Below are 27,562 nucleotides of genomic sequence, written 5' to 3'. Positions count from 1 at the left end.
CAGCCGGCAAAAAGGAGACCCCAAACACAGTAACATAAGCAAAATGAGAAGACAGAAAAACACACAGCAGGAGAAGGAGCAAGATAAAAACCCACCAGACCTAACAAATGAAGAGGTAATAGGCAGTCTATCTGAAAAAGAATTCAGAATAATGATAGTAAAGATGATCCAAAATCTTGGAAATAGAATAGACAAAATGCAAGAAACAGTTAACAAGGACCTAGTAGAACTAAAGATGAATCAAGCATCGATTAAAAACACAATAAATGAAATGAAAAATACTCTAGATGGGATCAATAGCAGAATAACTGAGGCAGAAGAACGGATAAGTGAGGTGGAAGATAAAATAGTGGAAATAACTAATGCAGAGCAAAATAAAGAGAAAAGAATGAAAAGAACAGAGGACAATATCAGAGACCTCTGGGACAACATTAAACGCACCAACATTCGAATTATAGGGGTTCCAGAAGAAGAAGAGAAAAAGAAAGGGACTGAGAAAATATTTGAAGAGATTATAGTTGAAAACTTCCCTAATATGGGAAAGGAAATAGTTAATCAAGTCCAAGAAGCACAGAGAGTCCCATACAGGATAAATCCAAGGAGAAATACGCCAAGACACATATTAATCAAACTGTCAAAAATTAAACACAAAGAAATCATATTAAAAGCAGCAAGGCAAAAACAACAAATAACACACAAGGGAATCTCCATCAGGATAACAGCTGATCTCTCAGCAGAAACTCTACAAGCCAGAAGGGAGTGGCAGGACATAATTAAAGTGATGAAGGAGAGAAACCTGCAACCAAGATTACTCTACCCAGCAAGGATCTCATTCAGATTTGATGGAGAAATTAAAACGTTTACAGACAAGCAAAAGCTGAGAGAGTTCAGCACCACCAAACCAGCTTTACAACAAATGCTAAAGGAACTTCACTAGGCAAGAAACACAACAGAAGGAAAAGACCTACAATAACGAACCCAAAACAATTAAGAAAATGGGAATAGGAACATACATATCGATAATTACCTTAAATGTAAATGGACTAAACGCTCCCACCAAAAGACACAGATTGGCTGAATGGATACAAAAACAAGACCCATATATATGCTGTCTACAAGAGACCCACTTCAGACCTAGAGACACATACAGACTGAAAGTAAGGGGATGGAAAAAGATATTCCATGCAAATGGAAACCAAAAGAAAGCTGGAGTAGCAATTCTCATATCAGACAAAATAGACTTTAAAATAAAGACTACTAGAAGAGACAAAGAAGGACACTACATAATGATCAAGGGATCGATCCAAGAAGAAGATATAACAATTGTAAATATTTATGCACCCAACATAGGAGCACCTCAATACATAAGGCAAACACTAACAGCCATAAAAGGAGAAATCGACAGTAACACAATCATAGTAGGGGACTTTAACACCCCACTTTCACCAATGGACAGATCATCCAAAATGAAAATAAATAAGGAAACACAAGCTTTAAATGATACATTAAACAAGATGGACTTAATTGATATTTATAGGACATTCCATCCAAAAACAACAGAATACACATTTTTCTCAAGTGCTCATGGAACATTCTCCAGGATAGATCATATCTTGGGTCACAAATCAAGCCTTGGTAAATTTAAGAAAATTGAAATTGTATCAAGTATCTTTTCCGACCACAATGCTATGAGACTAGATATCAATTACAGGAAAAGAGCTATAAAAAATACAAACACATGGAGGCTAAACAATACATTACTTAATAACGAAGTGATCACTGAAGAAATCAAAGAGGAAATAAAAAAATACCTAGAAACAAATGACAATGGAGACACGACGACCCAAAACCTATGGGATGCAGCAAAAGCAGTTCTAAGAGGGAAGTTTATAGCAATACAATCCCACCTTAAGAAACAGGAAATATCTCGACTAAACAACCTAACCTTGCACCTAAAGCAATTAGAGAAAGAAGAACAAAAACATCCCAAAGTTAGCAGAAGGAAAGAAATCATAAAAATCAGATCAGAAATAAATGAAAAAGAAATGAAGGAAACAATAGCAAAGATCAATAAAACTAAAAGCTGGTTCTTTGAGAAGATAAACAAAATTGATAAACCATTAGCCAGACTCATCAAGAAAAAAAGGGAGAAGACTCAAATCAATAGAATTAGAAATGAAAAAGGAGAAGTAACAACTGACACTGCAGAAATACAAAAGATCGTGAGAGATTACTATAAGCAACTCTATGCCAATAAAATGGACAACCTGGAAGAAATGGACAAATTCTTAGAAATGCACAACCTGCCAAGACTGAATCAGGAAGAAATAGAACATATGAACAGACCAATCACAAGCACTGAAATTGAAACTGTGATAAAAAATCTTCCAACAAACAAAAGCCCAGGACCAGATGGCTTCACAGGCGAATTCTATCAAGCATTTAGAGAAGAGCTAACGCCTATCCTTCTCAAACTCTTCCAAAATATAGCAGAGGGAGGAACACTCCCAAACTCATTCTACGAGGCCACCATCACCTTGATACCAAAACCAGACAAGGATGTCACAAAGAAAGAAAACTACAGGCCAATATCACTGATGAACATAGATGCAAAAATCCTCAACAAAATACTAGCAAACAGAATCCAACAGCACATTAAAAGGATCATACACCATGATCAAGTGGGGTTTATCCCAGGAATGCAAGGATTCTTCAATATACGCAAATCAATCAACGTGATACACCATATTAACAAATTGAAGGAGAAAAACCATATGATCATCTCAATAGATGCAGAGAAAGCTTTCGACAAAATTCAACACCCATTCATGATAAAAACCCTGCAGAAAGTAGGCATAGAGGGAACTTTCCTCAACATAATAAAGGCCATATATGACAAACCCACAGCCAGCATCGTCCTCAATGGTGAAAAACTGAAACCATTTCCACTAAGATCAGGAACAAGACAAGGTTGCCCACTCTCACCACTCTTATTCAACATAGTTTTGGAAGTTTTAGCCACAGCAATCAGAGAAGAAAAGCAAATAAAAGGAATCCAAATTGGAAAAGAAGAAGTAAAGCTGTCACTGTTTGCAGATGACATGATACTATACATAGAGAATCCTAAAGATGCTACCAGAAAACTACTAGAGCTAATCAATGAATTTGGTAAAGTTGCAGGATACAAAATTAATGCACAGAAATCTCTGGCATTCCTATATACTAATGATGAAAAATCTGAAAGTGAAATCAAGGAAACACTCCCATTTACCATTGCAACAAAAAGAATAAAATATCTAGGAATAAACCTACCTAAGGAGACAAAAGACCTGTATGCAGAAAATTATAAGACACTGATGAAAGAAATTAAAGATGATACAAATAGATGGAGAGATGTACCATGTTCTTGGATTGGAAGAATCAACATTGTGAAAATGACTCTACTACCCAAAGCAATCTACAGATTCAATGCAATCCCTATCAAAATACCACTGGCATTTTTCACAGAACTAGAACAAAAAATTTCACAATTTGTATGGAAACACAAAAGACCCCGAATAGCCAAAGCAATCTTGAGAACGAAAAATGGAGCTGGAGGAATCAGGCTCCCTGACTTCAGACTATACTACAAAGCTGCAGTAATCAAGACAGTATGGTACTGGCACAGAAACAGAAAGATAGATCAATGGAACAGGATAGAAAGCCCAGAGATAAACCCACGGACATATGGTCACCTTATCTTTGATAAAGGAGGCAGGAATGTACAGTGGAGAAAGGACAGTCTCTTCAATAAGTGGTGTTGGGAAAACTGGACAGGGACATGTAAAAGTATGAGATTCGATCACTCCCTAACACCATACACAAAAATAAGCTCAAAATGGATTAAAGACCTAAATGTAAGGCCAGACACTATCAAACTCTTAGAGGACAACATAGGCAGAACACTCTATGACATAAATCACAGCAAGATCCTTTTTGACCCACCTCCTAGAGAAATGGAAATAAAGACAAAAATAAACACATGGGACCTAATGAAACTTAAAAGCTTTTGCACAGCAAAGGAAACCATAAACAAGACCAAAAGACAACCCTCAGAATGGGAGAAAATATTTGCAAATGAAGCAACTGACAAAGGATTAATCTCCAAAATTTATAAGCAGCTCATGCAGCTCAATAACAAAAAAACAAACAACCCAATCCAAAAATGGGCAGAAGACCTAAATAGACATTTCTCCACAGAAGATATACAGACTGCCAACAAACACATGAAAGGATGCTCAACATCTTTACTAATTAGAGAAATGCAAATCAAAACTACAATGAGATATCATCTCACACCAGTCAGAATGGCCATCATCAAAAAATCTAGAAACAATAAATGCTGGAGAGGGTGTGGAAAAAAGGGAACACTCTTGCACTGCTGGTGGGAATGTGAATTGGTACAGCCACTATGGAGAACGGTATGGAGGTTCCTTAAAAAACTACAAATAGAACTACCATATGACCCTGCAATCCCACTACTGGGCATATACCCTGAGAAAACCATAATTCAAAAAGAGACATGTACCAAAATGTTCATAGCAGCCCTATTTACAATAGCCCGGAGATGGAAACAACCTAAGTGTCCCTCATCGGATGAATGGGTAAAGAAGATGTGGCACATACATACAATGGAATATTACTCAGCCATAAAAAGAAATGAAATTGAACTATTTGTAATGAGGTGGATGGACCTAGAGTCTGTCATACAGAGTGAAGTAAGTCAGAAAGAGAAAGACAAATACTGTATGCTGACACATATATATGGAATTTAAGAAAAAAAAAGGTCATGAAGAACATAGGGGTAAGACAGGAATAAAGACACAGACCTACTAGAGAATGGACTTGAGGATATGGGGAGGGGGAAGGGTAAGCTGTGACAAAGTGAAAGAGCGGCATGGACATATATACACTACCAAACGTAAGGTAGATAGCTAGTGGGAAGCAGCCGCATAGCACAGGGAGATCAGCTCGGTGCTTTGTGACCGCCTGGAGGGGTGGGATAGGGAGGGTGGGAGGGAGACGCAAAAGGGAGGGGATATGGGAACATATGTATACATATAACTGATTAAATTTGTGATAAAGCAAAAAATAAAAATAAAAAAATAAAAAAATAAAAAAAAAATAAAAAAAAAAAAAATAAACAAACTACCTACAGCTAACATCATACTAAATGGTGAAAGACTGAACATTTTGCCTCTAAGACTGGGAACAGGGCAGTGGTGGCCAACCTCCTCATGGCTAGTCAACAGTGTGTTGAAGATCTTAGCTTGTGCATTAAAGCAAGAAAAAGTGGTGAAGGCCCTGAAGATTGGAACAGAGGAAGTAAAATTATCTCTGTTCATCACGTATGTGGAAGATCACAAGGGCCGTAGAACTAGGGATTGAAGTCGACCAGGGTGCAGGACTCAGGGCCAGTATTTCCATGAGCTGGCAAAAACTGTCAAAAATATGAAAGTTTAAAATATACCCGTAACATCCACAACCATAAAGTACTGAGGAAGTTTTCACGGAAGTGCAACACTTGTGTTCTGAAAACCACCAAACGTCACTGAGAGGAGACTTGGGCAAGTAGATCTTCCACGTTTGTGGTCAGAAGGCTCGGTACCAGCCAAGGGTCACTTGTCCCCAAACTGGTCGATAGATTTTGTGCAGCCCCAAACATAATCCTAGAAGGGTTTTCTTTTTAGAAATTAACAAACCAAGTCTTAGATGTGCGTGCAAATGCCCAGGACCTAGTCTTGAATGAGAGTAAAGTTGTCGGCGTCACACTGCTTGTGGGTTCAGGCCTTCCCAGAGGACGTGGCCCTCGAGGCACCAGGGGAGGTGAGAGGCCGAGAGCCGTATCAACGGGGTGGGTCAGTCTGGAAATAGTCCCACACTGAAGTCACGGTTAAGTGACATCTGGACAAGACAGCAAGTCAATTCAGCTGAGAAAGAAAAGTGTCTCCCCCGCCGGTGCTGGGTATCCACACGGGCACACGGACCCCACCCCCCACCACACCACACACGACAGTCAGTTCGAGGTGGACGCAAACGTAAAACCAAGACACTCCTCGCAGATAACTTAGAACGTTCACAGTCTTGGAGAAGCAAAGATTGTTTACAGCACAGAAACCATTAACCATAAGAGAAGAAAATAGGTAAACTGTACATGAAAATGATGAAAATCTTGGGTTCTTCAAAAGACACCATGGAAAAATGGCAAGCCACAGGTTGCGGGGAGCACTCAACAGCACACACCTGGCAGAACCTCCGTGTAGAGTACGTGAAGAACTCATGCATGTCACTAACGGACAGTTCACTCTGAAAAAGGGAGCGGTCTCGGCAGGCGTGCGCGTGGCCATCCCAGCACTTGCACGAAACACATGGATGGATGCTGAGGTCCCACCCGCCCAAGAGGACAGAATTTAGCGGCTGACCAAACCAAATACTGGCTCACTCAAGTTGCTGTAACAAAATACCACAGCCCAGGTGGCTTAAACCACATTTATTTTCTCACAGTTCTGGAGGCTGGAAGTCCGGGGTCGGTGTTGCAGCCAATTCTGTTCCCGGCGAGGACTCTCCCTGGCTTGCAGATACCACCCTCACACTGTGTCCTCACTTGTTGGGTCAGCTCCCCCGCCACATGACCTCCTTGACCCTGCGTGACTCCCTTGGTCCAGACGCAGCCGCACTGGGGGTCAGGGCCTCGACATACGAATATTGAGGGGCGTGAGCAAGAGGGACTCCCTGCGCGCTCTCCTGTGGCTGTGTAAAACAGTGCAGCCACTTGGGGAGGCAGTTGGGCGTTTACTTACTGAGTTGACCCCACGCCACCCTGTCCCCCAGAGTTTCCACTCGATACTCAACCCAGGAGAAGTGGAAACGTGGTCACAGAGGCCTTTTACACAAACACTCGTGGCAGCATTATCCACACGCACCAAGAACTGGAAACCAACCACAGTCCACCAGCAGGAGGATGGGGGCAGCCTGGCCCAAATCCCCCAAAGGCAAACCACCCAGCTGGACAGGGACCCAGTGCCGAGCCCACAGGCATCATGCGGCTGAGAGCAGTAGCCAGGAAGGGGTCCCACGTGAGTCCTTGAGAAGGTTCTGGAATTGGCGGAGCCAGCAGGTGGCCACAGACCCAGAGGCTCTGTCACATCTGGGATGTGGGGTGGGGATTGATGGGCATGCAGGAGCTCTTGGGGCGATGGGGTGAGGGTCCACGGGCATGCACATCCACACAAGCCCCTCAGCTGCAGCTTCAGGTTAGGACATAAGTCATTTCCTGCAACCTAACAAGAGGTCACGGTAAGGGGAGCCTCGGGAGGTGGTCTGTCGGCCCCACAAAGAGCAGAGTTGTGCACACCCCACCGAGCCGGGTTTTCCTGGGCTGAGCACCAGTTGACACAACATGCCTTCAAGCCCTGGAAAGACCATCAGCACCCCCAGGCACTGCAGCTCGAGACAGGCTCCCAGATGCTGCTTCCTACCTGTTGCCCGAGCCAACCGCGGGCCTGGCCTGTGCGGCGTGAGTTCTCGTTATTCGTTCCCACTGATACAGAGGTGACTTGACGGCCCCAAACTGTCGCCACACGGGCCGGGGGGGGCAGGGTGGCCACCCCACATTGGTGTGATTGGAACTGGAATTCAGGCCGTCCCATGCTGGGGCTTCACAGCTGTGCGGCTGTTCTGTGCGTTGGCATCCTGCGGCCAGACCGAAGCAGCAAGGAGCTGCCAGTTCCTCACAGGAGAGGGCAGACCAGGCCCAGATGCACTCCTTCCCTTTCCGTCCTCAGAGCAAAGAGTGGAGACTCTCTCACCTGCAGGAAATGGTAGATGGTGTAGGTGTCCAAGTCACTGTGGTTAAGCCCTTTAATTACGCTTTAAAGATAAAAGTTTTCACTTTTGGACTTCCCTGGTGGCGCACTGGTTAAGAATCCACCTGCCAATGCAGGGGACACGGGTTCGAGCCCTGGTCTGGGAAGATCCCACATGCCGCAGAGCAACTAAGCCCGTGCACCACAGCTAGTGATCCTGTGCTCTAGAGCCCCAGAGCCACAACTACTGAAGCCCGTGCGCCTAGAGCCCGTGCTCCACAACGAGAAGCCACCGCAGTGAGAAGCCCTCGCGCTGCAATGAAGAGTAGCCCCCGCTCACCGCAACTAGAGAAAGCCCACGCATAGCAACGAAGACCCAACAAGCCAAAAAATAAATAAGTGAACAAACAAAAAACTATTTTCAAAAAAAAGTTTTCACTTTTATCTCAATCTGTTTTTGTAGCTGAGTTCATACTGGCCAAAGTTTTCAGCCAGAGCATGTTAAACACCTGTCGTGGAAGCCAGAGCCCTTGGCTCCTGGTCCCTGTGCTGCTTCCATGGGGAGTGGACGGGGATGTTCCACACGGGCATCCTCAATGGTTCCAGCCCATGCTGGGCCCGAGAACTGTGCTCACTCGATGGCTGACATTCTGGGAACTGAGCCAGTATCCATGCTACTGGGAGTTCTCATACCTGGACAACGCCAAGGGGATACCAGCTAGGTCAGTCTGACCCCCGGGAAGTCGAAGAACGAAACCTGTCTCTTTTCTGCACCTCCCTCCCTCCAGCCTGGCCCCCAGGGTTGTGTGCACGTAGCCGTCGGGTGGCGGCGGCTGGCATCTCTCTCTTACCATAGGAGCCTTGCTTGGTATGAGGGCTGCCTCACAGGGGTGTCCTGGGCCCGCGAGGAGAGTGGCAGTGAGAAGAGGCGGTGCCCGGACATTCACAGTCATCAAACAAGGGAAGTAGGAACCTGTCCTGCTGCTAGATGTCTGGCAGTGGGGGGAACCCATCCTGCTGCTGGATGTCTAGAGTGGGGGAACCTGTCCGGCTGCTGGATGTCTAGGTGGGTGGGGAAGGCTGTCCTGCTACTGGATGTCTGGCGGGGAGGGACCCGTCCTGCTGCTGGATGTCGGGGGGGTGGGGGAACCCGTCCTGCTGCTGGATGTCTGGGGGTGGTGGGGGTAACTGTCTCCTGGACGGCTGCTTCCACTTGCATTAGCTAGGTTGTTAGCGTGGCTTTTATTTTCCTGTATATTCTCTCTACAGTTCTTCCAATGTCTTTTACTACCTTTCTCCTGATACTAAATTGTTTTTATTTTATTGCTTCACATTTTGAGTTAAGAACTTAATTCCCCAAGATGACATGATACTATACATAGAGAATCCTAAAGACGCTACCCTCCTCACGGATACACCAGAAATACAGCTACACGTGGAACAACTCCTACAGAACACCTACTGAACGCTGGCAGAAGACCCCAGACCTCCCAAAAGGCAAGAAACTCCCCACATACCTGGGTAGGGCAAAGCGGAGAGATTCCCGCACAGAGGATCGGTGCCGAGCGGCACTCACCAGCCCGAGAGGCTTGTCTGCTCGCCCGCCGGGGCGGGCGGCGCTGGAAGCTGAGGCTCGGGCTTCGGTCAGAGCGCAGGGAGAGGACTGGGGCTGGCGGCGAGAACTCAGCCTGAAGGGGGCTAATGTGCCACAGCTAGCCGGGAGGGAGTCCGGGAAAACTCTGGAGCTGCCGAACAGGCAAGAGACTTGTTCTTCCCTCTTGGTTTCCTGCTGCGCGAGGAGAGGGGATTAAGAGCGCTGCTTAAAGGGGCTCCACAGACGGGCGCGAGTCGCGACTGAAAGCGCGGAGCCCAGTGACGGGCGTGGGACGCTGGGGCTGCTGCTGCCGCCGCCAAGAAGCCCGTGTGCGAGCGCAGGTCACTGTCCACACCGCCCTTCCAGGAGCCTGAGCAGCCCGCCACTGCCGGGGTCCCGGGATCCAGGGGCGGCTTCCCTGGGAGAACGCACGGCGCGCCTCGGGCTGGTGCAACGTCACGCCGACCTCTGCCGCTGCAGGCTCGCCCCGCACTCCGTGCCCCTCCCTCCCGCCCGGCCTGAGTGAGCCAGAGTTCCCGAAGAGGCTGCTCCTTTAACCCTTTCCTGTCTGAGCGAAGAACAGACGCCCTCCGGCGACCTACACGCAGAGGCGGGGCCAAATCCAAAGCTGAGACCCGGGAGCTGTGAGAACAAAGAAGAGAAAGGGAAACCTCTCCCAGCAGCCTCAGAAGCAGCGGATTAAAGCTCCACAATCAACTTGATGTACCCTGCATCTGTGGAATACATGAATAGACAACAACTCATCCCAAATTGAGGAGCCAGGAGTCAGTACTGTGCCTCTGAGGTGGGAGAGCCAACTTCAGGACACTGGTCCACAAGAGACCTCCCAGCTCCACATAATATCAAACGGCGAAAATCTTCCAGAGATCTCCATCTCAACACCAGCACCCAGCTTCACTCAACGACCAGCAAGCTACAGTGCTGGACACCCTATGCCAAACAACTAGCAAGACAGGAACACAACGCCACCCATTAGCAGAGAGGCGGCCTAAAATCATAAAAAGTCTGCAGACACCCCAAAACATACCACCAGACGTGGACCTGCCCACCAGAAAGACAAGATCCAGCCTCATCCACCAGAACACAGGCACTAGTCCCCTCGACCAGGAAGCCTACACAACCCACTAAACCAACCTTAGCCACTGGGGACAGACACCAAAAACAACAGGAACTACGAACCTGCAGCCGGCAAAAAGGAGACCCCAAACACAGTAACATAAGCAAAATGAGAAGACAGAAAAACACACAGCAGGAGAAGGAGCAAGATAAAAACCCACCAGACCTAACAAATGAAGAGGTAATAGGCAGTCTATCTGAAAAAGAATTCAGAATAATGATAGTAAAGATGATCCAAAATCTTGGAAATAGAATAGACAAAATGCAAGAAACAGTTAACAAGGACCTAGTAGAACTAAAGATGAATCAAGCATCGATTAAAAACACAATAAATGAAATGAAAAATACTCTAGATGGGATCAATAGCAGAATAACTGAGGCAGAAGAACGGATAAGTGAGGTGGAAGATAAAATAGTGGAAATAACTAATGCAGAGCAAAATAAAGAAAAAAGAATGAAAAGAACAGAGGACAATATCAGAGACCTCTGGGACAACATTAAACGCACCAACATTCGAATTATAGGGGTTCCAGAAGAAGAAGAGAAAAAGAAAGGGACTGAGAAAATATTTGAAGAGATTATAGTTGAAAACTTCCCTAATATGGGAAAGGAAATAGTTAATCAAGTCCAAGAAGCACAGAGAGTCCCATACAGGATAAATCCAAGGAGAAATACGCCAAGACACATATTAATCAAACTGTCAAAAATTAAACACAAAGAAATCATATTAAAAGCAGCAAGGCAAAAACAACAAATAACACACAAGGGAATCCCCATCAGGATAACAGCTGATCTCTCAGCAGAAACTCTACAAGCCAGAAGGGAGTGGCAGGACATAATTAAAGTGATGAAGGAGAAAAACCTGCAACCAAGATTACTCTACCCAGCAAGGATCTCATTCAGATTTGATGGAGAAATTAAAACATTTACAGACAAGCAAAAGCTGAGAGAGTTCAGCACCACCAAACCAGCTTTACAACAAATGCTAAAGGAACTTCTCTAGGCAAGAAACACAACAGAAGGAAAAGACCTACAATAACGAACCCAAAACAATTAAGAAAATGGGAATAGGAACATACATATCGATAATTACCTTAAATGTAAATGGACTAAACGCTCCCACCAAAAGACACAGATTGGCTGAATGGATACAAAAACAAGACCCATATATATGCTGTCTACAAGAGACCCACTTCAGACCTAGAGACACATACAGACTGAAAGTAAGGGGATGGAAAAAGATATTCCATGCAAATGGAAACCAAAAGAAAGCTGGAGTAGCAATTCTCATATCAGACAAAATAGACTTTAAAATAAAGACTACTAGAAGAGACAAAGAAGGACACTACATAATGATCAAGGGATCGATCCAAGAAGAAGATATAACAATTGTAAATATTTATGCACCCAACATAGGAGCACCTCAATACATAAGGCAAACACTAGCAGCCATAAAAGGAGAAATCGACAGTAACACAATCATAGTAGGGGACTTTAACACCCCACTTTCACCAATGGACAGATCATCCAAAATGAAAATAAATAAGGAAACACAAGCTTTAAATGATACATTAAACAAGATGGACTTAATTGATATTTATAGGACATTCCATCCAAAAACAACAGAATACACATTTTTCTCAAGTGTTCATGGAACATTCTCCAGGATAGATCATATCTTGGGTCACAAATCAAGCCTTGGTAAATTTAAGAAAATTGAAATTGTATCAAGTATCTTTTCCGACCACAATGCTATGAGACTAGATATCAATTACAGGAAAAGAGCTATAAAAAATACAAACACATGGAGGCTAAACAATACATTACTTAATAACGAAGTGATCACTGAAGAAATCAAAGAGGAAATAAAAAAATACCTAGAAACAAATGACAATGGAGACACGACGACCCAAAACCTATGGGATGCAGCAAAAGCAGTTCTAAGAGGGAAGTTTATAGCAATACAATCCCACCTTAAGAAACAGGAAATATCTCGACTAAACAACCTAACCTTGCACCTAAAGCAATTAGAGAAAGAAGAACAAAAACATCCCAAAGTTAGCAGAAGGAAAGAAATCATAAAAATCAGATCAGAAATAAATGAAAAAGAAATGAAGGAAACAATAGCAAAGATCAATAAAACTAAAAGCTGGTTCTTTGAGAAGATAAACAAAATTGATAAACCATTAGCCAGACTCATCAAGAAAAAAAGGGAGAAGACTCAAATCAATAGAATTAGAAATGAAAAAGGAGAAGTAACAACTGACACTGCAGAAATACAAAAGATCGTGAGAGATTACTATAAGCAACTCTATGCCAATAAAATGGACAACCTGGAAGAAATGGACAAATTCTTAGAAATGCACAACCTGCCAAGACTGAATCAGGAAGAAATAGAACATATGAACAGACCAATCACAAGCACTGAAATTGAAACTGTGATAAAAAATCTTCCAACAAACAAAAGCCCAGGACCAGATGGCTTCACAGGCGAATTCTATCAAGCATTTAGAGAAGAGCTAACGCCTATCCTTCTCAAACTCTTCCAAAATATAGCAGAGGGAGGAACACTCCCAAACTCATTCTACGAGGCCACCATCACCTTGATACCAAAACCAGACAAGGATGTCACAAAGAAAGAAAACTACAGGCCAATATCACTGATGAACATAGATGCAAAAATCCTCAACAAAATACTAGCAAACAGAATCCAACAGCACATTAAAAGGATCATACACCATGATCAAGTGGGGTTTATCCCAGGAATGCAAGGATTCTTCAATATACGCAAATCAATCAACGTGATACACCATATTAACAAATTGAAGGAGAAAAACCATATGATCATCTCAATAGATGCAGAGAAAGCTTTTGACAAAATTCAACACCCATTCATGATAAAAACCCTGCAGAAAGTAGGCATAGAGGGAACTTTCCTCAACATAATAAAGGCCATATATGACAAACCCACAGCCAGCATCGTCCTCAATGGTGAAAAACTGAAACCATTTCCACTAAGATCAGGAACAAGACAAGGTTGCCCACTCTCACCACTCTTATTCAACATAGTTTTGGAAGTTTTAGCCACAGCAATCAGAGAAGAAAAGCAAATAAAAGGAATCCAAATTGGAAAAGAAGAAGTAAAGCTGTCACTGTTTGCAGATGACATGATACTATACATAGAGAATCCTAAAGATGCTACCAGAAAACTACTAGAGCTAATCAATGAATTTGGTAAAGTTGCAGGATACAAAATTAATGCACAGAAATCTCTGGCATTCCTATATACTAATGATGAAAAATCTGAAAGTGAAATCAAGGAAACACTCCCATTTACCATTGCAACAAAAAGAATAAAATATCTAGGAATAAACCTACCTAAGGAGACAAAAGACCTGTATGCAGAAAATTATAAGACACTGATGAAAGAAATTAAAGATGATACAAATAGATGGAGAGATGTACCATGTTCTTGGATTGGAAGAATCAACATTGTGAAAATGACTCTACTACCCAAAGCAATCTACAGATTCAATGCAATCCCTATCAAAATACCACTGGCATTTTTCACAGAACTAGAACAAAAAATTTCACAATTTGTATGGAAACACAAAAGACCCCGAATAGCCAAAGCAATCTTGAGAACGAAAAATGGAGCTGGAGGAATCAGGCTCCCTGACTTCAGACTATACTACAAAGCTGCAGTAATCAAGACAGTATGGTACTGGCACAGAAACAGAAAGATAGATCAATGGAACAGGATAGAAAGCCCAGAGATAAACCCACGGACATATGGTCACCTTATCTTTGATAAAGGAGGCAGGAATGTACAGTGGAGAAAGGACAGTCTCTTCAATAAGTGGTGTTGGGAAAACTGGACAGGGACATGTAAAAGTATGAGATTCGATCACTCCCTAACACCATACACAAAAATAAGCTCAAAATGGATTAAAGACCTAAATGTAAGGCCAGACACTATCAAACTCTTAGAGGACAACATAGGCAGAACACTCTATGACATAAATCACAGCAAGATCCTTTTTGACCCACCTCCTAGAGAAATGGAAATAAAGACAAAAATAAACACATGGGACCTAATGGAACTTAAAAGCTTTTGCACAGCAAAGGAAACCATAAACAAGACCAAAAGACAACCCTCAGAATGGGAGAAAATATTTGCAAATGAAGCAACTGACAAAGGATTAATCTCCAAAATTTATAAGCAGCTCATGCAGCTCAATAACAAAAAAACAAACAACCCAATCCAAAAATGGGCAGAAGACCTAAATAGACATTTCTCCACAGAAGATACACAGACTGCCAACAAACACATGAAAGGATGCTCAACATCTTTACTAATTAGAGAAATGCAAATCAAAACTACAATGAGATATCATCTCACACCAGTCAGAATGGCCATCATCAAAAAATCTAGAAACAATAAATGCTGGAGAGGGTGTGGAAAAAAGGGAACACTCTTGCACTGCTGGTGGGAATGTGAATTGGTACAGCCACTATGGAGAACGGTATGGAGGTTCCTTAAAAAACTACAAATAGAACTACCATATGACCCTGCAATCCCACTACTGGGCATATACCCTGAGAAAACCATAATTCAAAAAGAGACATGTACCAAAATGTTCATAGCAGCCCTATTTACAATAGCCCGGAGATGGAAACAACCTAAGTGTCCCTCATCGGATGAATGGGTAAAGAAGATGTGGCACATACATACAATGGAATATTACTCAGCCATAAAAAGAAATGAAATTGAACTATTTGTAATGAGGTGGATGGACCTAGAGTCTGTCATACAGAGTGAAGTAAGTCAGAAAGAGAAAGACAAATACTGTATGCTGACACATATATATGGAATTTAAGAAAAAAAAAGGTCATGAAGAACATAGGGGTAAGACAGGAATAAAGACACAGACCTACTAGAGAATGGACTTGAGGATATGGGGAGGGGGAAGGGTAAGCTGTGACAAAGTGAAAGAGCGGCATGGACATATATACACTACCAAACGTAAGGTAGATAGCTAGTGGGAAGCAGCCGCATAGCACAGGGAGATCAGCTCGGTGCTTTGTGACCGCCTGGAGGGGTGGGATAGGGAGGGTGGGAGGGAGACGCAAAAGGGAGGGGATATGGGAACATATGTATACATATAACTGATTAAATTTGTGATAAAGCAAAAAAAAAAAAAAAAAAAGACGCTACCAGAAAACTACTAGAGCTAATCATGGAATATGGTAAAGTAGCAGGATACAAAATTAATGCACAGAAATCTCTTACATTCCTATACACTAATGATGAAAAACCTGAAAGAGAAATTAAGGAAACACTCCCATTTACCACTGCAACAACAAGAATAAAATACCTAGGAATAAACCTTCCTAAGGAGACAAAAGACCTGTATGCAGAAAACTGTAAGACACTGATGAAAGAAATTAAAGATGATACAAACAGATGGAGAGATATACCATGTTCTTGAATTGGAAGAATCAACATTGTGAAAATGACTGTACTACCCAAAGCAATCTACAGATTCAGTGCAATCCCTATCAAACTACCAATGGCATTTTTCACAGAACTAGAAAAAAAATTTCACAATTTATATGGAAACACAAAAGACCCCGAATAGCCAAAGCAATCTTGAGAAGGAAAAACGGAGCTGGAGGAATCAAGCTCCCTGACTTCAGACTATACTACAAAGCTATGGTAATCAAGACAGTATGGTACTGGCACAAAAACAGAAATCTAGATCAATGGAACAAGATAGAAAGCCCAGAGATAAACCCACGCACATATGGTCACCTTACCTTTGATAAAGGAGGCAGGAATGTACAATGAAGAAAGGACAGCCTCTTCAATAAGTGGTGCTGGGAAAACGGGACAGCTACATGTAAAAGAATGAAATTAGAACACTCCCTAACACCATACACAAAAATAAACTCAAAATGGATTAAAGACCTAAATGTAAGGCCAGACACTATCAAACTCTTAGAGGAAAACATAGGCGGAACACTCTATGACATAAATCATAGCAAGATCCTTTTGACCCACCTCCAAGAGAAATGGAAATAAAAACAAAAGTAAACAAATGGGACCTAATGAAACTTAAAACCTTTTGCACAGTAAAGGAAACCATAAACAAAACGAAAAGACAACCCTCAGAATGGGAGAAAATATTTGCAAATGCAGCAACTGACAAAGGATTAATCTCCAAAATTTACAAGCAGCTCATGCAGCTCAATATAAAAAAAAAAAACCCAATCCAAAAATGGGCAGAGACCTAAATAGACATTTCTCCAAAGAAGATATACAGATTGCCACAAACACATGAAAGGATGCTCAACATCACTAATCATTAGAGAAATGCAAATCAGAACTACAATGAGGTATCACCTCACGCCAGTCAGAATGGCCATCATCAAAAAATCTAGAAACAATAAAAGCTGGAGAGGGTGTGGAGAAAAGGGAACCCTCTTGCACTGTTGGTGGAAATGTAAATTGATACAGCCACTACGGAGAACAGTATGGACATTCCTTAAAAAACTAAAAATAGAACTACCATACGACCCAGCAATCCCACTACTGGGCATATACCCTGATAAAACCATAATTCAAAAAGAGTCATGGGGCTTCCCTGGTGGCGCAGTGGTTGAGAGTCTGCCTGCCAATACAGGGGACATGGTTTTGTGCCCCGGTCCGGGAAGATACCACATGCCACGGAGCGGCTGGGCCCGTGAGCCATGGCCGCTGAGCCTGCGCATCTGGAGCCTGTGCTCCACAACGGGAGAGGCCACAACAGTGAGAGGCCCGTGTACCGCAAAAAAAAAAAAAAGAGTCATGTACCGCAATGTTCATTGCAGCTCTATTTACAATAGCCAGGACATGGAAGCAACCTAAGTGTCCATCCACAGATGAATGGACAAAGAAGATGTGGCACATATATACAATGGAATATTACTCAGCCATAAAAAGGAACGAAATTGATTTATTTGTAGTGAGGTGGATGGACCTAGAGTCTGTCATACAGCGTGAAGTAAGTCAGAAAGAGAAAAACAAATACCGTATGCTAACACATATATATGGAATCTAAAGGAAAAAAATGGTTCTGAAGAACCTAGGGGCAGGACAGGAATAAAGATGCAGATGTAGAGAATGGACTTGAGGACACGGGGGGAGGGAAGGGTAAGCTGGGACGAAGTGAGAGAGTGGCATGGACATATATACACTACCAAATGTAAAATAGCTAGCTAGTAGGAAGCAGCCGCATAGCAGAGGGAGATCAGCTCGGTGCTTTGTGACCACCTAGAGGGGTGGGATGGAGACGCAAGAGGGAGGAGATATGGGGATATGTGTATATGTATAGCTGATTCACTTTGTTATAAAGCAGAAACTAACACACCATAGTAAAGCAATTATACTCCAATAAAGATGTTAAAAAAAAAAAGAAAACTTAATACTCTAAATTTTCATTGAGCAGAATTGCAGCTAAAATCAGTTTTCATTGAGATTTGCATCTTTGCTATGGCTGGGGCAGGTCATTTTCTTTTTTTTTTTTTTTTTTCGGCTTCTCCGCGCAGCTTGTGGGATTTTAGCTCCCCAACCAGGGACTGAACTCAGGCCCTCAGCAGTGAAAGCGCCAAGTCCTAACCACTGGACCACCAGGGAATTCCCTGGAGCAGGTCATTTTTATGTGAAATGGAGGGGATGCAACATAAAAGGAGGCTCTGGAGAATCTGGGCACGAAGACGAGCCTCTGGGCCCTCGGAGGCGGCACGAGGATGTGCTTTCCTGTCCGTACCTGGGCAACCGCCATGTAACCTGCAGGCTGCAGGCAGCGGCCTCTAGTCCCTTCTCGCTAATCAGAAGGGGCTCGGTTGCTAACCACCTGTGCTGCCCACAGCTCTGTGCTCACACCTGCTGCACACCCCATGGGGCCCTGATGCTCCTTATGTGCAGACCGTCCCTGTCTTGTTAACACAAAAAAAAGCCATATCTAAGATGGAGAAAATAGAGGCCCACAGGACCTACCATTTTGGGGTCAGAACTCAGCAGGGCCAGGAGCCACAGCCATGCTGTGATTGAAGGACACCATGAGAAAGCACTGTCTTTACTTAACTGGCAGTTTTGTCTGAGATCCTGCCGTAAAGTCACCTGGAATATTATGAAAGCTTTGGGCCAATAAATTTGACAACATAGGTGAAATGGACAAATTTCTTGACAGGTGCAGCTTACCAAAACTGAGACAGAAGGAAACAGGAACTCGAAAGTGCTCCATATCTGGTAAATAAATTGAATCTGTAATCAAAAACCATTCCAGAAAGAAAGTGTAGGCACAGTGAAATCAAACATTTGAAATAAAACATTTGAAACACCAGTGAAATCAAACATTTAAAGAGGAAATAACAGCAATCCTACACAAACTCTTGGAAAATAGCAGAGGCAGGGACACTTCCCAGATTGTTTTCTGTGACCAGCATAAGAGTGATACCAAAACCTGATGAGGACAGGACAAAAAGGAAGATAGAAACCAGTGTCCCTCACGAACAAAGACACAGAAACCCTTAGCAAAATATTGGCAAATCAAAGTCGGCAATAAAAGAGGCATGGTTTATCTCTGGAATGCAAGATTGGTTTAATATTGGAAAATCAATTAATGCAATTCACTATACAACAGAATAAAACTGAAGAATGATTTTTTTCTCCTCAACAGATGTAAAAAGTACACGATACAATGCAGTACCCACTCAAGGGCGTGTTAGACGGGGCTTCCTCAATGGTGATAGAATGAGAGCATTCATGTGTGATTAGAAACAGGCCTGTTGTCTGTTTTTGCTGCTGCTCTTCAACACTGTATTGGAAGTCCTAGTGCAATAAAACAAGAAAAAGAAAGCCGTAAAGATTCCCAAAAAAGAAATGAAACTTATTCACAGACATGGTGGTACATGTACAAAACCCAGTGGAATCTTAAAAAGCGACTACTAAAGTGAATACATTAATTTAGCAAGGTTGTAGGATACAAGGTCAATGTGAAAAATAAATTGTACATATACTATTATGAAGTCATTAGAGGGGACTTCCCTGGCGGTGCAGTGGTTAAGAATCCACCTGCCAATGCAGGGGACATTTGTTCGAGCCCTGGTCTGGGAAGATCCCACATGCCGCAGAGCAACTAAGCCCGCATGCCACAACTACTGAGCCTGCGCTCTAGAGCCCGGGAGCCACAACTACTGAGCCCACGTGCCACAACTACTGAGCCCACATGCCACAACTACTGAAGCCCGCGTGCCTAGAGCCCGCGCAGCAATGAAGAGTAGCCCCCGCTCGCCACAGCTAGAGAAAGCCTGTGCACAGCAACAAAGACCCAACACAGCAATAAATAAATAAATATGTCGTTTTTCACCCAGATTTATATGTAGACTCAAGGTAATTCCTGTCAAATTCCCAGTGGGCTTTTTGGGAAAAGTGACATGTTGATTCTAAAATTTACATAGAAATAAAAAGAAATTTGAAAAAGAACAAAGTTGGAGGACTTATACTTCCTGATTTTAGAGCTTAATTTAAAACTGAAGTATGGGGACTTCCCTGGTGGTGCAGTGGATAAAACTCTGTGCTCCCAATGCAGGGGGCCCTGGTTCAATCCCTGGTCAGGGAACTAGATCCCACATGCCACAACTAAGGAGCCTGCGTGCCGCAACTAAGGAGCCCATCTGCCACAAGTAAGACTGTGCAACCAAATAAATATTAAAAATAAATAAAACTGGGCTTCCCTGGTGGCACAGTGGTTGAGAGTCCGCCTGCCGATGCAGGGGACACAGGTTCGTGCCCCGGTCCGGGAAGATCCATGCCACGGAGCGGCTAGGCCCGTGAACCATGGCCGCTGAGCCCGCGCGTCCGGAGCCTATGCTCCGCAATGGGAGAGGCCACAACAGTGAGAGGCCCGTGTACCACAAACAAACAAACAAACATACAAATAAATAAATAAATAAAACTGAAGTATGGTATTGATCTAAACTGGAAAAATAGATCGGTGGAAGAGAAGAGAGTCCAGAGATAGACCCACACCTCTGCTGTCAACTGATACTCAACCAAGGTACCAAGTCAAGTCAATGGGAAAATGAAGGTCATTTTTTTTACAAATAGTGCTAAAATAATTGGAAATCTGTATAGAAGAATAAAATGAGCTTTGAGTGCTCTTTCATCTATACCAAACTCTAATTTGAAGTAAATCATGGACCTAAACATAAAAGCAAAACCAAAAAGTTCTTAGAAGAAAACATAAAAGAGTATCTCCCAGAAACAGACCCACACAGATGTAATTGATTGATTTTCAGCCAAAGCAATAAGCCAAATCAGTGGGGCAAGAAAAAATATATTTTTTAACAAACATAAAAGGTAGAATCATAAAATTTTTTGAAGATAGCATAGACAGTTACCTTGGGGTAGACAGAGATTTCTTGGACAGGGCACAAAAAGCACTAACCATTAAAGAAAAACATTGATAAATTATACTTCACTGATATTAAATTTCTCCATCTTCAAAATACACCATTACGAAAATGAATAGGCAAGCCCCGCCTGGGAAACACCTGCAGTGTACAAGTCCAGCTGAAATCTAACATTCGGAACCTGCAGATCACAGTAGGAAGGTGGGTGCAGGACCTGAACATGCTTCACCCTCGAAGGGATGGGAACGGCGACGAGGACGTGAAAACTGTGGGGCGGCATTTTGTACCCGGGAGGGGCTGGGTGTAAAGCACTAACAGCGCCCGAGGTCGGAGGGTCTGCGGGCCATGGGATTCCTGGTGGGAGCGTCACTTGGCTCGTAGGGGGTGCAGTGGTGCAGCCTTGCTCAGCAGCCGTAGGCCAGTTTCCTACAAGGCAAGACATGACCCCGCCTGTGAGCCCGCCTTCCGCTGCCAGGAAAGGAAACCTGTCCACACATGTCTACAGCAGCCCTGCTCATCATGACCGCAGACCTGGGCACCAGCCCAGTGTCCATCGATGGATGGGCAGCCTGTGGTGCATCCACACAAGGGACAGCGCTCAGCTGGGAGAGGGAACCAACCCCCCGAGGCAGTGATTCAGACAGACCTGAAGTCCCTGGAGGAGCACGGCCAGCCTGAGCCCAGGGCCACGGGCCACCAGCCCCTACGAGTGTGAAACCCCGGGGGCAGGCGGAGGCGGAGGTGGCCCCCTGACCAGTGCATGTGGAATTGCCTGGAAGGTGGTCACGAAGAATGTTCTGTGGGATGGAAACCTGTGTCCTGTTTTGGGTGGATTCCTGATTGTGTACAATTGTCAGACACATTGAACTGGACATTTCATCTGTGTGCGTTCTGTTTCATGTGAATTGTAGCTCAACCCTTTGACTTAAGAGGCCGTGTGAGTTTGCTTTTTCACGCAAGGATCCCTGTGAGATGCAACCCCATTAAAGCCACAGACCTTGGAGATTAGGGGGTCACAGCTCACCGCAGCCCTTGGGCCTCGCCCCAGAGCCCGCCGTCGGGAGTGAGCCACGCCCCTTTCCGTCCAGACGGCACACATTTCTGCCTGAGCTTGCTGGCAGCGAGTCCAGGTGTGGTGACGGCCCTCTGTGTCCACCTCCGAGCAACGCTGTCGCTGCTGTAGCATCTGCACTGGGCCCACAGCTCCCGCTTCCCTCGCTGGCTGGGGAAGGAGGATTCCTGGAACCCAGCGAGTCTGCATTTGGGTCTGTGCGCTTTCCCTGGAGGCCCAGGACTGCTCTGAGTGGGTGAAGCAGGTCATCTGAAGCAGTTTCCGCGTTGCCGTGTGGGGTCCCAGCGATGCTCCGGCCCCACAGCGGCAGCAACGGCGCTGAAAGGTGAGCGAGCGAGACGAGACACCAGACCCATTAGCAAATAAGAGCAGGAGCTCTGTAGGAAAGAGCCTTCAGGTCGGGGCCTCTCTGGGAGTCAGTTCCTACAGTAAAATCTTATTAACATAATGAAATAAACGTTGGAATGTGACTCACTCCCAAGACCAAGTCAAGCGGGTGTCGCTGCCACTTCCTTGACGAGCCTTCTGTGTCCTGGGATCACCACTCTAAAATGAGAGCGGTTATTCTAATTTGCCTTATTGCGTTAGTGTGTGCTGCTCTGTCCTCCTTCCCATGGTGCCGCTGGTGGAGGCGTCCTGGGAACCTCTGGGGAGCGCCGTCCACGGGCTCTGACCTCTGCCCAGCTGCACGCCCCTCACGTCAGCCCCCTGCCCAGCGGCTCAGCGCCCTCTTTGTGCTGTCTCTCTGCCAGTTGTCTCGAACCAGCCTCGGCGGGAGGACGGTCATACCCAGGCCTGCAGTAGCTGTGAAGACCTGAGACTGTCCCCTCCACCCGCTCCACGGCCCCTGCAGGTCTGGGCAGTTTTCACAAGCTCTCGGGGTTCCGGGAGGGGGCACAACAAGACCCCCCACCAACAGCATCCACGATTTCTCTCCCTCCCTGCACATTAGGCTCAGAGGTTCCCCCGTAGCTGATGCGGTGCCTGCCATCTGCGTAGATGCACTGCACTGGTGAATTCAGAGGGTGGATTTCCATCTAATCATACCCCGGAGTCTGAAAGTGCAGACACCGCCGCAGACCTGGAGAGAAGGGGCTAGGTGGCAACCCTGTGTAGTCTGGGGCCCCTTCAGATGTGGAGACAGGTCAGTCCTGAGAGACCCCAGGCCAGCCTGTGCACACTCAGGTGAGATCTGGGCGCTAAGCCATGAGCCTCACGCTGCGGTCGTCCACCTGCTCACAGAGCACGTGGGGGTCCCGTGGGTCCAGCTCAGCTCCCAGGGGAGATGCAGAGTGCTGCCAGGTCTGAGCAGAACCGAGGCGTCCCGACCCCCACCCCCCCATGGCTGTGAGCACGTCCCAGACCAACAGGCCTGCTCCAGGGAGGGAACAGCCCCTCTTCCCGTACCTACAGACCCAGGTTGCTGATGCTTCTCCTTTGTGGGAAAGGAGCAGGTGTAGGACTGATCACCCGTGTCTGCAGATGGAGAAAAGGATTTCCAGAGAGACAGACTCTGACGGTGAGAGAACGGGGTGCAGTGTACGTGCAAAATGGGGGCACTGCCGAGGGAGCTCTCGGTGCTGGCTCGGACCCGAGGGCTGTCTCCCCTCCCCCGGCTGCAGGCCTGGGAGCCCCCCACCCAGTTAGGTGTGATGGGACTTGTGCAGCGTCACAGAAATTGATGTTCTTTCTGTGGCAAAAGGCCTTGCTTTTTCCCATTTCCAAATGGGAGATTTTAAGGAGCATGTTCTTGGACCCGTGAGCTTTAGAGAGAAGCCCCTGTGCATCCCCCGGGCACCTGCCCCCACCCGCTGCCCATAAGGCCTGAGGTCTCCTCAGTCGCCCCAGAATATTCTAGCATCCTGGCACTCACCCTTTCCCCAGGGAGAGCAGAGGTTGTATGGACAGCTGGAGGTCACTCGGTGTGTTACTGGTCTGTCTGTGCCATTTTTTTGGAATTAATTTTGGGCTGAAAAAGGCTCAAAGAAGGCTTTGTTCCTTTGACACTTACTCTGGAAGAAAAAAAAATCCGTGGAAAATCTGACATCTGCATTGTAGAGAGAAATCAATAGATGGGGAGGAATATAATTATCCTCCACTCCCAAAAGAATGTTTCAGATTTTTAAGTGTCTCATACCAGCTTAGAATTTGAATGACATTTTAATTATTTTGTTTTTTTTCTTCTTTGCCTGGTTTGAATCTCCAAAGAGTGCCTCTCGGATTCCAGGGGATGTAGGGAGCAGAGCCTGCACTCACGGGGAGTGAAGTGTGACAGTGGCTGTGTTTTCTTGCCGAACGAGCAGGCACGTTGCCACAGAAACCAGCGGTTCATCCGCGCCAGCAGGACACGATAGGCTTTCTGAAGCGCTGTTTCTGTACAGATGCGACCGTGTATGGCAGAGTTCACGCTGGAAGTTGTCTCCGGCACTTCTGTGATCTAAGCAAACCCAGTTTCCAGAGACTTGACTAACCGCTTCTCAAGGTGACTAGTTCTGTGAGTCTGTAGACAGAGCAGGCGGGTCCTCGGAGCGCGGCTCCACGTCCGCTACACAAGCTCCCCTGACATGGGGTCGGCCCCACTGCAGGGCGCCAGGCCCCAGAGAGGTGGGTGCGGAACAGCCACAGGGTGTGAATGGCGCCCAGGACAGCTGAGTGTTGTGGGCTCCGTGGGACGTATTTGTAAACTCTCTGCTGGGCCGCACAGCTAGCTAATGCCTGGCCCATGTGCTTGGCCAGGACACGGTCACTCGGTCTCACTGTGGAAGCTGCCGGCATGGCCACCACGTGGCTCTAGCTTCCCTGTTGTTTCTTGTCCCTGCTCCTTTGGGTGTCGCTGCGTCTGTGCCGCCCACAGGGGCCCAGGCCAGGTGTCAGCTGCCCCCTCGGCCCATCCTATGGGCTCCACGGTCGAGGCAAGTCCAGGGTGGGACACGTCTTACACCCTGGGCAGCCATCCTGCCTTGCTGGCAGCGTGGCCGTCAGAGGACTTGTCGACTCACACTGTCCTGTCCCCAGCTCAGAGCCCTCAACTGCCCCGAAGTTCTTCCCCTGTGGGAAGGTCAGTTTTATGTGCGAGTCTGGCTGGGCTGCCACCCCAGGTATTCAACCAAACCCCAGTTCGACGTGGCTGCCAGGCTGTTTTGCAGACGTGATTGAAGTCCATGGTGGGTTGGCTCCAGTGGGGAAGGGTGCCCGGGACAGGCTGGGCAGGTGCGAGGATGGGCTGAGGGGACTCGCCCCCGAGCAGCTGCAGCTGCAGAGACCACCAGCCAAGAGAGCCAGGCCGCCATCCAGGCTGCTTTCTTGGCGACACAGTTTCTCACCTTCCAGTCCAGCTGTCAACGTGAGACAGACGTTAGGGCTGAATCTGTGCATCCAGCAACGGTTTTACTCCCGTTGGTGAGCAGTTTGCTTCTGACCGTGAAGGGATCGCGTGGAACTGTGATTCCCAAGGGCAAGTGAACGGGGGAGTGCGGCAGGCAGTGAGCTGACTGTCCTCCTGGCCACTGTGGACCGGCCATGCTGGCCGCTGCCCATCAGGGAGACTGGCAGGGCTGCAGACAAGCTCACCCACAGGCTGCACTGCGGAGGCCCTCTCTCCGCAGTCACTTTCCCGGCGGACTGGGCAGCACAGGAGTTCCCTAGAGCCCCTCCCGAGCCTGAGCACCGGGGTCTCCCACATGCTGTGGCCTGAGCACCGGGGTCTCCCACATGCTGTGGCCTGAGCACTGGGGTCTCCCATGTGCTGTGGCCTGAGTACTGGGTTCTCCCTTGTACTGTGGCCTAAGCACGGGGTCTCTCGTATGCTGTGGTGGGTGGATATTCTCACCGAGGCCACTGGAGCTCCTGAATCATCGTCACCTTAGCAGTTGGGACATCGTCCCTCCCACGTCTTCCTTGGCGTCTAAGTCAGGTTGTGCTCATGTGCTTTGCGAATTTGCCCTTTTCTAAAGCCTCACAGGTGCATTATTATGGTGATGCTCAGAGTCTGAAAACTGGGTTTTAAAGAAACACAGGAGGAACTGATTTTATAAAAAGCAAAGAGTGGGATTTCCCTGGTGGCGCAGTGGTTAAGAATCCACCTGCCAATGCAGGGGGACACGGGTTCGAGCCCTGGTCCAGGAAGATCCCACATGCCACAGAGCAACTAAGCCCTTGTGCCACAACTACTGAGCCTGCTCTCTGGAGCCCGCAAGCCACAGCTACTGAGCCCACACGCCACAACTACTGAAGCCCGCGCACCTAGAGCCTGTTCTCCGCAACAAGAGAAGCCGCTGCAATGAGAAGCCCATGCACCACAATGAAGAGTAGCCCCTGCTCGCCACAACTAGAGAAAGCCCGCACGCAGCAGCAAAGACCCAACACAGCCAAAAATAAATAAATTGATCAATCAATCAATTAATTTTTTTAAAGCGTTTCTTTTTCCCTGTGTTTGCTACTTTTAGTCCTCAGAAACCCTAAACATGTCTTTCCTGGACTTTGTTCAGATTTTTCCTTTCATGTCGCTTCAGGCATCACATGAGGTCCGTCACTCCCGCAGGTCCATCCGGAGGTGGCTCACATTCCTCTCTGTCTCTTCGGCAGGGTCTGATCAAGATCCGGGGGGACCAGTGCTGGCAGGACCTCACCTGCATGGACTTCCACTACGAGGTGAGTGGCGCGGCTGTGCGGCGATGTGGGGGCACAGGTGCAGGCTGGGATCGTTTCCCTGTGAATCACCCCGAGGGTGTTAGGCGTCGTGGTGTCAGCTCATCCACATTTGCCCCGCGTGCCTGTCACTACCTGTTTTCCTCACATGGGGCCCTGCGTTCCTGCTGGGTCTGGGGTGCCACCTGTCAAGCAGGATGTCTTCTTCCTCGTTTCCTTCCCCGGGGCAGCGGGCAGCAGTCTCCTCCCTCCTGGGATCCCACTTGGGCTCCTGGAGAGGCCCTGCGGGAGGGAGGGCCCCTTGCAGACGTTTCTCTCCTGCCTGTGTCCTGAACCCACTGGGAGCCGGAGCAAGGAGACCAACGCTGCACCCCAACAACTTCCTCAGCCACCCCGTCACGCCAGTGCCAGGGAGCCCTGCCCCATGCCTGCCTCATCCACTTGCCTGTGTCGGCCACTTCTGGGTCCCAGGGTGGAGGTCTGGGAACTCGGCCCAGCAGAAATCCCAGGAGGGGCAAAACAAGGGCCAGAGGTCTCATGGGCAGGAGACCCCACCCATCCCTGGCCACTGGGGTCCCAACCCACTGGTGCCTGGCTCTCCCACCTGGGCGTCTCCAGGACTGGGGGTCGGTGGGGGGGCAGGGTGACGAACAGGAGAGCCTTCGGGAGTGCTTCAGCTCTGAGTCTGCGTTCCCTGCTGGCTGCCAGCCAGGCCCTCTCAGCCCCACGGGAGCGAAGAAGGTCCCCTGGTGGGTGGGGAACCTCAGCTGGTCTGTGAAGGGGTGGGAACAGAGAAGGAAGGTCTAGCTG

General features: G+C 46.5%; 1 protein-coding gene across 3 annotated transcripts in view; it reads left to right on the top strand.

The window, feature by feature from the left end:
* The window catches only part of LMF1 (lipase maturation factor 1), a gene marked incomplete at its 5' end in the record, with an annotated part of 102,892 nt that overhangs the window by 58,346 nt on the left and 16,984 nt on the right, over positions 1–27,562 (top strand). For 2 of the 3 annotated variants that reach the window (XM_079720005.1, XM_079720006.1), the window contains one exon: positions 26,690–26,755. In XM_079720005.1, coding sequence (XP_079576131.1) covers positions 26,690–26,755 — 66 coding nt within the window. Of the gene's footprint in view, positions 1–26,645; positions 26,756–27,562 lie in introns of all 3 variants that reach the window. The other variant, XM_079720004.1, reaches the window with a different exon arrangement.

The sequence above is a fragment of the Hyperoodon ampullatus genome (genome assembly GCF_949752795.1).
Source record: "Hyperoodon ampullatus genome assembly, chromosome: 14".
NCBI lineage: Eukaryota > Metazoa > Chordata > Mammalia > Artiodactyla > Ziphiidae > Hyperoodon > Hyperoodon ampullatus.
Note: the sequence above shows the minus strand (reverse complement) of the source record. Positions and strands in the feature narration are given on the sequence as shown.